Below are 13420 nucleotides of genomic sequence, written 5' to 3'. Positions count from 1 at the left end.
CCTTTTACTTAATTAAAAATTCAGAAGTTCGTTCAAATAATTATCTTAGGCCATCTTAGAAAAGAACCTTGCGGGCCGGGGATTTAGCTCAGTGGCACCGCACCTGCCTTGCAAGCGCAAGGTCCTGAGTTTGATCCCTGGTATTGAAAAAAGAAAAGAAAAGAAAAGAAAAGAACCTTGCTTCTGGAGGCACACAATGTCACATTTCCAACCAGGCAGCTGCTGAGGACCACCCTCTCTTCTGGGGTTCCCTGGCACTGGGTGGAGCACATCCAGGATAGGACTGGATGGGTGGGGCCAGGGAAGGGATGAAAGGGGCCGAGTGCCCTGGAGTGGAGGTAACCTGGTTCATCTTGGCTGTGTTAAATAGTATTAAAGTCATCAGTTCTGGCATCAGACAGACAAGGATTCAAGTCCCACAGTGCCACCTACCAGCTTCACATCCTTGGGGAATCCCAAAACCAATGTGAACCTCTTTTTTCTAATTTATTACAATGGAAAAACCATGCCATATCCATCACAGTCAAAACAGGAGACAGAAACCAAAGCAGTTATCTGATCAATGAGAATTAAATATAAAAAAATGCTACCAGGTGTAAAGTTAACCAAGTGACTGATAAGATTAAAAAATAGCACAACAGGGCTGGGGATTTAGCTTAGTAGTTCCACCACCTGCCTCGCAAGCTTGAGGTCCCGAATTTGATCCCTGGTACCAAAAAAAAAAAAAAAATAGCACAGCAGAATCAGCAATAGCAACTATAGGAAATGGCTCCCAAAGTGGGGGAAAAAGGAGACTGTGGAAGGGCGATCTAGGGTCTCTGTGGATGGAGCGGCAGTGAGCTGGTGCTGACGTCTCTGAGGTTGTGCAACATGGCTGGCTCCATGGCAAGGGAGAAACTGCAAACTGGATTCAGATGCAGCTCCAACAAGGTATGGATATTGCCGATGTGAGGCTCATGGGAACAGGAAATACAAGTAGATCCAAGCCCTCAGGGAAAGAGCTAAGTCCTGGTTCCTTCCTCAAGTTTTGCAGTCTCCTGGTTTTCCCTTTGGCAGAGCCCAACAGGGAACAGTTGGCAAAGCAGAATGTGCCCTGCAAAATCTCAGCCCCAGCATCACAAAGCAGAGCCTAGAACAGTAGGTTGGGAGCTGAGAGATAAAAACCTAGTAATTGACACAAATGCCATTTATTGATTACTCACTACATGCCAGGCACAAGGCCAAGGGCTGTAGATGTACTACCTTATTTAATTGTCATAACAACTTAATAGAACAAAGCCTCCCCACTTTTCAGATGAGTAAATAAGGCAGCCAGGTTTCTCTGACTTCCTAACTCCTCTGAATAAAGGACAAGACACTGTCTGGGTCTTATCTCTATAAGTAGATCTTGTGTCTTCCCATAGCCTCATCCCCTCCCCCCTGCTCCAAAAGGAATGGAAAGTTAGGCAAGTTTGTAGAGTAATCAATTTGTGATTCAGAAGTATACATAATGTAGCCCTGACATCAAGCTGATGGGAAGAATGAACAAGAGATACATGAGGGAATTCACCTTTCAGGAAGAATGTGTCATTCAGAAAAGCTGTAAACACAGGAGGAGTCCCTAAGAGCATCCCACAGGGAGCAGGTATCCTTCTTGGTGCCTCGAGCCATTACTGTGGCCTAGGCACAGGCTGAACAAGGAGTTCCAATTTCACTGAGAGCAGCTGAGATGACAGGTGGAATCTTCCTGAACTTTCTTGGTTTCAGTGAAGACAGCACAGACTTTTGCAACAGCACTTTGTGGAGCAACTGTCATGTTGTCTCAAACAGTTTCAGAGGAAGAGCTAACCTACAGAAAGTACTGTTGGGATCAGAGCCCCCAAGGATCGGTGAATCTAGCTGCCTCAAGTGGAGCACTGTGCACAGTGATTCACTAAGAAGGGTAGGCAGTGACAACCCCTGTGAAGATGTGAAGGAAGCAGGATTGGGAACTGCAATGCAGAGACAGATATGTCTGCCAAGTTCACCCTCAGGTGGAACTAGATGGCACTGTCAGACTCTTCCTAGCTAGGGGCAGATCTTTTAACTGCTACAAAAACCGGGGTTTGAGTGCTTGGCTTTCAACATGGAAGCCACCACCACAACATCCACTACATCATCCATCAACTCAAAAAACATTCATAGAATAACTACTACAAATCGAGAATTGGACTTATGAGTACAGCTCAGTGATACAGCACTTGCCAAGCATGCAACAAACAGACAAAGTACTGAGAACTTGGAACACATCAGTGCTGGCACTGAGAACATATCAGCATTCAAGACAAACAAATAGACAAGTTAGAGTTACATTTACCAAACCTTTCTTTGCCACATTGACCTCATCTATAAACTATAACAGTTCCTACAGCAATAAGATTGCTGAGTGAATCTAAAGAGTGACTGACATAATGCACATAAAGTTCTTTAAATTCTTAGGGCTAGGGATTTAGCTCAGTGGTTCCAGCACCTGCCTTGCAAGTGCAAGGTCCTGAGTTCGATCCCCAGTAACAAAAAAAACAAAACAAAAAAATTCTGCCAGGTGTGTGACAAGCTCTCAGTATTATATGTTGCTATGTCCACTCTCCAGTATTTCAAGAGTACCTGGAGGGCAGTCAACTCCACTTCGACCATGTACAGTCATCTTGGTATCCATGGGGAATTTGTTAGGATCCCCCCACCCCCACGCGCATGCACACACACACACACGCACGCACACTAATACCCAAATCCACAGATGCCCAAACTCATTTTATAAAGTAGTGTAGTATTTGTACATAATCTAGGCATAGCCTCACATGCATTTCAAGTCATCTATAAATTACTTAAAATACTTAATACAATGTAAATGCTACATAGTTTATTCTATGTTGTTTAAAGACAATGATAAGAAAATAGTCTTGTTTGAAACAGATGCAAAATTTTCCCCAAATATTTTTGATTAGTGATTGGTTGAACCCATAGATACGTGGATACTAAGGGCCAACTATACTTCTGAAGAATAAAGGAGCCCCTGGGAGATAGCCACTTAAGGAAGAACGAGTTGGGACACTGGGCCTGGCCCAAGAGCAATGATAAACTATCTCTGAAGGAAAGGTATGGTTCTTGGTAATCTAGCTTGTGGATTCAGGGCAAGCCCAGCTGCCCATGGACTCAGTACAAGAAAGCTGAGACAGAAGTAACAACTCACAGGGCCTTTTTAGCTAAAATCTTGATGGCAAAGGAGGTGGGGAGTATAGGTGTTAAGTATCACCCCAAAGAGCTGTTTAACAAGTACTCAAGAGATTCTACTCTAGGAGAGTCTCTAGGGACTCCCAGAATAATTTGGAAGGAAGATGAGGGGTTGGAGTTCCCACATTGCTGGTGGGGATAAACCCAGAGGACTTCTAATTTGTATGCTATAATGGACCTCTTTGTCCTTCCATCTGCCTCATGTCACTGCCTCGGCTGGGTGGCCTGAGATATTAAGAATTTCATTTAGGTAATTGACATCTATTGTTTCACTCAGCTTCCATTCTTCCTTCTGGTAACCATGGCACAATTTCCCTCAGGGTATTCACAAGTTCTACCTCTCTCCATCTATCAAATTATGGTGAGATTAACTCTACCCTTGGCTTGAGGTATGGCCATGTGGATCAAGCCCAGCCAATCAGAAAGAATAATAATTTTCTTTTGGTCAAAATGATAGGTTCAGGAATGGGCACACAATCCAAACAGAGGCAATAAAGCTCAATGTTATTTTTGCTGACAATCCTTGGATCAAAGATAATTACTCTTTATCTAGGAGGCTTGAATGAGATCTGCTGCTGTTTCAGGAATCTTGGGAACACATGAGATAGGGATAGTAATTTTTGGAAACCAAACCAACTTAGAGGAGAATAAAAGTGAGAGATAGTGTTGTTGTGCCCAGATCACGAAGTCCCCAAAGACCACCAAGGAGCCGATTCTGATGCAAACACATGAGGGTCGTTTATTCAAGCTCGAGCAGGGACTCACAACCGTCACCGGTGCAGCGGATCAAGATCGAGAGCCCCGAATTTCAAATTAGCGGGGTTTTTATAGAGGTTACAGCAAGGTTTGAAGATTTTCCATTTAGCAGTTACATGATTGGTTGACAATTAGCAAGCATGAAGTGTATATTTTTGATTGGCCAGGTGCATTGGGGGGTTGAGGGGCGGTTACATGTAGGTTTTACGAGGGAAATGAGGGGCAAAGGTTGGTGGTCAACTGTCATGTACTGATGGTCAGCAGACACACTGACTATTAGTCATGACCATTACATACTGACAGTCAGCACATCTACAGATTGTTCTATGGATAGGGGGCCTGGAACGTTCATTTCCTGGGCAAACAGATGGCTGAGTAATTAACTTAGGAACTTTGGTTTGTTACAGATTGTATCTTCTGTCCCAGAGCAAAGACATTTTAACCATTAATTTGAGAGGCTAGGGGAATGGTGGATTTTAGCAAAATGGAGTCGCTTTGGTCTCACATCCCCCCCTTCTCATGATGCTATAGAGGACCAATCATGGGCCTCTGGGGGTTAATTTTATTAGGTCTGTAGAGACTGGCTGGTATTGGGACCTGAGTACCATCAGCTGTACAGTGTTAATGTGTTCTCTGATGAACGAGACTCTGGCAACACTACAGCTAGACGACTCAAACAGCAACGGGTCTTGGTTAAATTTGCTGGAATATAATTAAAGGTTATTCTTTCACAGGTATAAAACCATCCTGTGGGCAGGGAGATATGGCAATTGTTATACACAATTTTTTGTTTTATATGGCAGGACATCCCTTTTGACCGTTTTATCCTCAGACATTTGGTTGTACAATTTTCATACATAGCACATTCAGTTTTGTTTGACATAATTACCTTGGGTGTATATAATTTGACAGCATTTTTAGGTTTACGGCAGGTGTCATGCCCCCAATTATAACTATCCAGGTAAGATTTTTTCCTGGGATGTCCTTAAATAGGGTATAGGGTCGTATTAATTTTAAAGAGGTGCATACTGGAATGAGACAGCTTCCCAGCACATAACGGAAATTTACATCAACATTTAAGCAGAATTCAGACAAGTTAAGCAAGTTTGCCAATTGAATCCATACATTTTTTGTGTGATCTAGTCCTCTTGGGGACAATAATGCCAGTGTCCCAGAGAATATTATCATTAAGGTGAAACATCTCCAACCCATTCCAGTCTTAGCTTTTGGCCACCTGGTTGGCTGATAACCTTCCATTTGTCCTTTTTGACATCTGTGGAGGGTCCTGCTTTTAGATGGTTGCGATGTATCCAGGCAGAATGTCCAGCCACCTTCACTGCCAAGGGAGTTGACAGGACAGCAGGAACCGGTCCCTTCCAACGAGGTTCCAGGGTCTTGGAATCAAACCTGCGAATTAAAACCAAATCTCCCGGCTTATAGGGTAAAGGTTGTAAAGGGTTTTCATTTGGACTAGTCATTTTCTTTCATAATGTCTCGTGTAGCTCTGACTGAAGCTGATGAACTGCTTTTAAGGATTTAAGGAGTCGAAGGTGGGAAAACTTTTTCCTTTAATTCTACATCTATTAATGGAACGATTGGGGGAAATTGCCTATAAACAATCTGGAAGGGGGACAGATTGAGGGGAGGCTTGGGAGTGCACCTCATTCGGAGGAGGGCAAAAGGGAGAAGCTCTACCCAACCTAGTTCAGTCTCCAAGCATAATTTAGTCAGAATCTCCTTTAAAGTTCTATTTGTTCTTTCTACCTGTCATGAACTTTGAGGCCTATAGGCACAGTGTAGATTCCACTTTATTTCAAGGATATTACTAATTAACTTAGATATCTTAGCCATAAAGGGTAGACCATTGTCGGACCCCAGAGCTAAGGGCAAACTAAAATGGGGAGCTATTTCTGTCAGGAGCCTTTTAACTGTTACTTCTGCTGTCTCCCTCTTGGTGGGGTATGCTTTTACCCATCCTGAAAATGTATCCACAAAAACTAGCAGGTACTTGTACCCATACATGCCAGGCTTTATTTCAGTAAAGTCCAACTCCCAATGTTCTCCCAGAGTTAGTCCTCTGTGTCGGACCCCAGGGGGCCCGGTTACCCGATTAGCATTTACCTTGAGGCAGGTAGGGCATCATCTCACCATGTCCTGGGCCTTTTGGGCTAATCCCTGGCTGATGAAATGGGGTTGTAAGGCAGCCATCATCCTTTTCTCACCGAGGTGGGTAGACTCATGTAGTTCTCGCAGCAACGTGTCTGCTACAGCGGCTGGGAGCACCACTTTTCCTTCCTTAGTGGTTCACCACCCATGTCTTTCTCGAGTCCAGCGTCTCCTGTTTATTTCCATTATCTCCTTGTCTGTATATTCAGGTTTTTCTGGGAGTACTGGTGTGGGAAGCAGAACCATTTGCTTCCCCACTGATTTTGGGCAGCTTGTCTTGCTGCCTGATCAGCAGCATTATTACCAATCACCTCGGGGCTTGACCCCTTTTGGTGCCCACGGCAATGGATGATGGCAACCTCTTGGGAAAACCAGATGGCTTGTAGCAGTGCCAATATCTCAGTCTTATTTTTAATTTCCTTTCCTTTAGAGGTCAACAGTCCTCTATTTTGATAAATTTCCCCGTGTATGTGGGCGGTAGCAAAAGCATAACGGCTATCAGTGAATATATTTATCCTTTTTCCTTTTCCCAATTCCAGAGCCTTAGTTAAAACAATCAGCTCAGCCCTCTGTGCTGATGTCCCTTGAGGTAGCCCCTGCTCCCATTCCACCTGTTGGTCCTGGTTGACCACCGCCACTCCAGCATACCGTACACCATCACGAACGAAACTGCACCCATCAGTATAGAACGTTATCTCTGCACTGGGGAGGGCCTGGTCCGTCAAGTCCGGACGTCCTCCCCTTGAGTTTTCAAGAGTCTCGAGGCAATCATAGATGGGCATTTGTCAGATTCTGGGAGTAGAGTAGCCAGATTGAGGCCAGCGGTGGTGGCAAACTTAATGTGTGGCTGTTTTAATAAGAGTCCTTGATATTGTAACAGTCTGGCATTAGACAGCCATTTGCTAGGTGAGCTATTCAACAAGGGCTCAATGGCATGGGGAGTGATCAGAGTTAAATCCTGTCCAAAGGTCAATTTGTCAGCCTCTCAGGTTAAAGCAGCTGCTGCTGCTATTGTCCTCAAACAATTAGGCCACCCTCGGGCCACTGGGTCAAGCTTTTTTGACAGGTATGCCACAGGCCGCTTCCATGGCCCCAAAAGCTGAGTAATCACTCCCTTAGCCACCCCATTTTTCTCTGTCACATACAAGGTAAAGGGCTTGCTTAAGTCTGGCAGTGCCAGGGCTGGTGCCAATGCAAGTGCAGTCTTAAGCAACTGAAATGCCTGCTGGTGAGCCTCAGTCCATTTGAGGGGTGTATTTCCTCCTGCAATGGCCTCATGTAGGGGTTTGGCAATCTCAGCAAAGCCAGGAATCCAAATCCTGCAATAGCCAACCACCCCTAGGAACTCTCGCACCTGTTTCTTTGAGTCTGGCTTCGGAATCTGGAGAATTGCAGATACTCTCGATTCTGCCAGCCTCCTCTTTCCCTTTTCAAGAACATAGCCCAAGTAGGTTACCTTGGTCCGGCAGAGTTAAGCTTTCTTCCAGGACACCCAATATCCCAGTTCCTGGAGGGCTTTCAGGAGGCCCTCGGTGGCTGCAATGCATTCTTTATCAGTTGAAGTCGCCCACCAGGAGGTCATCAACATACTGAAGAATAGTCACCTGGGGAAACACTTTTCTTACCTCTTGCAGATCTTTGCTGAGAGCTTTGCTGAACAGAGTGGGGGAGTTTTTGAATCCCTGCGGCAGCCGGGTCCATGTCAGCTGTCCAGTTGTTCCGGTGTCTGGGTCAGTCCATTCGAAGGCAAAGAGGGGCTGGCTCACAGGTGCTAGAGGCAGGCTGAAAAATGCATCTTTAAGGTCTAATACTGAGTACCACACATGACCGGGAGGGATGAGACTCAACAGAGTATAGGGGTTTGGTACTGTTGGGTGAACGGTCTCCACCTGGCTGTTTACTTTCCATAAATCCTGTACCGGTCTGAAGTCTGAAGTGTCGGGCTTTTTCATGGGAAGCAGTGGTGTATTCCAGGCTGTCTAGCAAGGGATCAAGGTGCTGGCTTTCTGGAGTCAGTGGATGTGTTTGGAGATCCCCACCTTGGCCTCGTCAATCATTTTTATCTACTAGAAGAACACCGTCTCTTTCTTTCTTAGTCTCTTTCTCTCTCTTTCTTTTTAACTTTTCATAATCTCTCTTGTAATGGCCCCTCTCTTTGCAATATGCACATTGATCCTTCTCTAACAAGGGCCATACTTTACTTTTATCTTTTTTTCTCTCTCTCTGTATTCCTTTCAGATAAAACCTCCATCTGCCAAGGCTGTAATGTTCGCCTTTCCTATCTTTTTAGCCATTCTATCCTCAAAAGGATCCCTATTGTTAAACACCTTCATCGCCACACTCATCAACTTTTTCCTATTCTCTCCCTCAAATCATTCCATCTGCTGCAGTTTCTTTCTAATATCTGGGGCCGACTGAGTAACAAAAGCCAAATTAATTGCCTGTTGATTTGCAGGGGCAGCTGGGTCAATTGGAGTATACGTACGGTATGCTTCCAACAGATGCTCCAGAAAGGCAGAAGGGGATTCCTCAGGTCCTTGAAGGACCTCGCTTACCTTGTTCAAATTGGTAGGCTTTTGAGCGGCTCCCCTCAAGCCGGCTAGGAGATGCTGATGGTAGTTTTGGAGAGCTTCTCTCCCGCCCGAGGAATTAACTTGCCATGGGGGACGGGTGGACAGAAGTTGTGCCTTAACATGGGCCCAGTGTTGCTTATCAAGTGGGCCCTCTGTTTCTCCCAACACTGATTTTATGGCTTGCCCTTGGATCCTTTCTCTCTCCTCAGAGGTGAAAAGGGCTTGGAGAAGTTGTTGACAATCAACCCAGGTAGGCTGGTGGGTGAACAAGACAGTTTCTAACAGGTTAATCAAATCCCTAGGGTTATCAGAGAATTTGGTGTGCTGAGTACGCCAGTTATAAAGGTCACTGGTGGCGAAGGACCAGTAATGATGAGGCTGGTTACCATGCTCATCAGGGGGCCCTATTGCTCTCAGCGGACAAACAGTAGAGTCTCCCGGGCCTGCCAGCAAGGCGGCACACTGGTGGTGAGTATTCTGGGTGGGGCCATCATGGTTGCCGGCACCTGGGGCCGGCCCTCCTTCCCCAGCTCCGGCTGGGGCCGGGTCATTTCTTTCTGCCTGCTGTCATGGGGGAGAAGAGAGAGAGTAAGGGGGGGGAATGAGATCTTCCTCGGTCCCTCCTTAGAGGACTGGGTAAAGCGGCATGGTCGGCTTGGTTTTGGTTTGCCTTTTGTTGTCGTGCCCTCTGGGAATCTTCTCACAGGCTGTCAGGATTACCTCCAGCTGCTGTTTCTGTGGAGGCAAAAAGGGTTTGACCCATGGGGTGGGTCGCAGATTAGACTCTCCCAAGTGACAATGTAGGGAACTTGATCAGGGTGTCCCGTATGAGAATGGAAGATGACCTCTTGGACTCTCTTAGTGGTCCCTAGATCAAAGGTCCCCTCGGGACCAGTTACAAAGGGTGATGAATTTAGTCTTTTTAATTTCTAAACTTAAGTTATGAGAGCACTCTCTAACCTTTTTAAAATGGTTCCTCATGAGGGATAGAGGGGTAGTCACAGTCTGTCCCACCGTCTCAGTCCAAGTCACCACAATAAACAGACAAACAAACAGAACAAAAAAAAACAAAAAATAAGACAAAACTGGCCTCCGCCCGATTGGAGGAAGTACCAGAAATGGGACGACGGCCTCACGCCATACCGCGGGAGCGACCCACACCGTCCCTCCAGGAGTCTTACAGACTCATACCCATGGGGCACTCCATCCCCTCCAGAAGGATCCGGAACATCTTCCAGGATCCCGGGTCGGCAGCCCTCGCAGCACGTCCGCCTAGACCATCTGCCGACCTAACCAGAAATTGGGCCCCCGATTTACAGACAAACAAAGAGACATCAGACACTCACCAGCCAGTGCTGACCCTCCGGTACAGGGATCCTGGGGTTTTGGGGATCCTGGATGAGCCCCCAAATGTTGTGCCCAGATCGCAAAGTCCCCAAAGACCACCAAGGAGCCGATTCCGATGCAAACTCATGAGGGTCATTTATTCAAGCTCAAGCAGGGACTCTCAATTGTCACTGACACAGCAGATCAAGATCGAGAGCCCCAAATTTCAAATTAGCGGGGTTTTTATAGAGGTTACAACAAGGTTTGGAGATTTTCCATTTAGCAGTTACATGATTGGTTGACAATTAGCAAGCATGAAGTGTATATTTTTGATTGGCCAGGTGCATTGGGGGGTTGAGGGGAGGTTACATGTAGGTTTTACAAGGGAAATGAGGGGCAAAGGTTGGTGGTCGACTGTCACATACTGATGGTCAGCAGACACACTGACTATTAGTCACAACCATTACGTACTGACAGTCAGCACATCTACAGATTGTTCTATGGATAGGGGGCCTGGAATGTTCATTTCCTGGGCAAACAGATGGCTGAGTAATTAACTTAGGAACTTTGGTTTGTTACAGATTGTATCTTCTGTCCCAGAGCAAAGACATTTTAACCATTAATTTGAGAGGCTAGGGGAATGGTGGATTTTAGCAAAATGGAGTCACTTTGGTCTCACAGTGTGGTTGTATTCCAGTGATATCAACAGATCTAAGATCTACTTTTGGATTTTTTTCAGTTATCAGAGCCAATATATCCTGGTTTTGCTTAAGGGAGCTTTTTGTTGTTGTTGTTTTCTGTCACTTGCAACCAACAAGATCCTGACAGGTACAATCTATAAGACAAGAAGCATAAGGTTAGCTGGACATAGTGGCACATACCTGTAACTCAGCATTTGGGAGGCTGAGGGAGAAGGATCAGCATGAGTTCAAGGCAGCCTGGGCTCCATAGTGAATTCAAGGCCAGCCTGAACTACATAATGAGTCCCTGTCTCAAAATGAGAAGGAGAAGAGGAGCAGAAACAGAAAGAGGAAGAATCTGAAAGAGAAGAAGCATAGAGTTGAAGATAAAATCATACAATCTAGTTTTAATTTACCTTCATTTAATCTTTGATATAATTATGACATGTAAGTAAGGGAAATAGTTTTATTGTCCCATTGAAGAGGTGATAGATAAAATTATATACTCATTATGTTGAGTAAATTTCCCAAGGTCTTTTAGCTAATAGACAATAGAGTTTGGGATTGGCAACATACTGATTTGGGAAATTAGGAAACTAAACAAAATCAGTACGCCAAAACATGACAGTTAACCAGGTCTATTTGCTAGAGTTGTCATGAGAATAATTTTAGAAAATTATTTAATCCCTCAAGCACTTTCTGTTTACATCTGTTAATGTAATTTCATTCTGCTACTGGTCATATTTACAACTATATACAGTTTTTCATATTTATGGAGAGAAAAAATATCTGTAAGAAACAAATTCAGTTGATCAATAAGAATTTATAAAGTATGAGACTGAGGATATAGGTCAGTAATTAAGCACTTGCCCAGAATGTGCAAGGCCCTGTGTTCAAGCCCAAGCAATAACAACAACAACAACAACAATAATTTAAAAATGGTTGGAAACTGCTCCATTAGCTCTCATCTCATTTTCTCAGCTCTGTGCCTTTGGTTTTCCAGGGCTGCCTACTGAGCTCCCTACCTGATAGGAGAGTTTGACAATTCTTGCTACAAAAGTCAGTGTTGAGAGAGGGAGCATTTAAACAGCCCTGAATTTCCTACTTCCAAGCATAAGGTACTCTTCTGGCCTGGGAATCCCAGAATTGAGATACACTCAAGTACGTTCAGACAGAGAGAGACTGATAGATTAGTTTCTTCCATTGTCTGTTCCAAATTCTCCACTGCCTCACTCTGTCTACCTACTGATGTGTGAGTATCTCTTACTGAAAAATTTAGGGACACATTTTCACCTCATTTGTTCATTCATTTATGCAACAAACACTAGTCATGAACCTGCTGTGTCAGGCTCTGGGCTAGACTCTGAAGACACAAAGCCCACAGATAGCTCCTGCCCTCAACTGATTATAACTTCTAGAGATCCAGAAAGAAACAAAGGACATAGAGCAATTTAAATGCTGTGGTAAAAATGTATACAGAGTAAAATGAGGGAAGATGAGGGAGGGTTCTGTTTTGCCAGAGGCAAGGTGAATGGAAAGTTTATGGATGATTAAAGGAAATTTTAGAAGATGCTGTGGTTTGCTGTACTCCTGTGTTTATTACAGCACTATTCACTGTAGCCAAGGAATGGAATCAATCTTAATGTCCACCAACAGATAAAGAAAATGTGAAACACACACACACAATTTGGCCATAAAAAGCATGAAACCCTGTCATTTGTGAAAACATAGGTGGTCCTGGCAAGCATTATGTTAAGTTAAATAAGCACAGAAAGACAAACATCATATGATCTCAATCAAAAGTAGAATCTAAATAAGTTGATCCCATAGAAGTTGAGAGCAGAATAATAGCTATCAGAGACTAGAAAGGCTGGCAAGGAGAGACAAGAGAGAGAGAGAGATGAATCAGTGAGTACAATGTTATTGTTTGACAAGAGGAAGAAGTTCTAGTGTTCTATGGCACAGCATGGTAAATATAATCAACAATAATGCCTTACTTATCTCAAAATAGAAAAACAAATGACTGAATGTGTCCCGGCCCGCGGGTAAGTCAACGGAGACCCTAGAGGGGGAGCGAGGATGAGAGGGGACAGGGGACACGAGAGATGGAGACAAGACAGGTTTCTGATCAAGTCTCGTTTATTGCAGAAGCTGTTACAACATATATACCGTAGGGCTAGAGGGGAGGAGCAAGAGGAGGGTACTGGGGCTACTTCCTTGTTGCCGGGTAGATTTGCAGCAGGCCCGGATATGTCCATAAAAGGCACTCAAGAGTTCTAGCGGGGGGGCAAGGCCCCCCACAGGTCCTCCCTTTAAAATTATAATTTTAGAAAGGCGTCAGGAGAGCCAAGCCTGCGGGGGCTGAGCCTGTCTTGGGTCAGAGCAACACACGTGTCTGCACCGTGCACCTTACCCGTCATCGGTTAACCAGAGAATCAAGGCTCTGGCACCTGTCTTAGGCGGCACACGAGGGCTCTCTCATTGCATGGCACGCTTGCTCAGTTGCCCGTCATTGGCTTGCCAGCCCACTCACCAGGTGGGGCGAGAACACTTCGCCACGGCAAGGACCTAATCGATGGTCCGACATTCGTCCTGGTCAGCCATTGCCAATCTATTATAGTAGACCTGTATGGGCGCTGTTTTTATTGCCTCTATCTGGGCTCTAAGAAA

At 44.9% G+C, this 13420-nt stretch overlaps 1 protein-coding gene across 5 annotated transcripts in view; it reads right to left on the bottom strand.

Annotated features, from left to right (window-relative positions):
* Nucleotides 1-3962: 3962 nt before the first annotated feature.
* The window catches only part of LOC147825265 (uncharacterized), a 43542-nt gene continuing 34084 nt past the window's right edge, over nucleotides 3963-13420 (bottom strand). For 2 of the 5 annotated variants that reach the window (XR_015440844.1, XR_015440843.1), the window contains 2 exons: nucleotides 10952-11108; nucleotides 3963-9479 (listed from right to left, as the gene is read on the bottom strand). Coding sequence is in view for 1 of the 5 variants with exons in the window: in XM_087186298.1 (XP_087042424.1) it covers nucleotides 9369-9479 (111 nt within the window). In the remaining 4 variants the exon portion in view is untranslated. Of the gene's footprint in view, nucleotides 9480-9704; nucleotides 10906-10951; nucleotides 11109-13420 lie in introns of all 5 variants that reach the window. The other 3 variants (XR_015440846.1, XR_015440845.1, XM_087186298.1) reach the window with 3 other exon arrangements.

The sequence above is a fragment of the Heterocephalus glaber genome, unplaced genomic scaffold (genome assembly GCF_053883595.1).
Source record: "Heterocephalus glaber isolate CG9 unplaced genomic scaffold, H.glaber_assembly_v1.0 deba00001504, whole genome shotgun sequence".
In the NCBI taxonomy this organism is placed as follows: Eukaryota; Metazoa; Chordata; class Mammalia; order Rodentia; family Bathyergidae; genus Heterocephalus; species Heterocephalus glaber.
The sequence above is the reverse complement of the archived record's forward strand: the minus strand, read 5'-3'. Positions and strand labels throughout refer to the sequence as shown.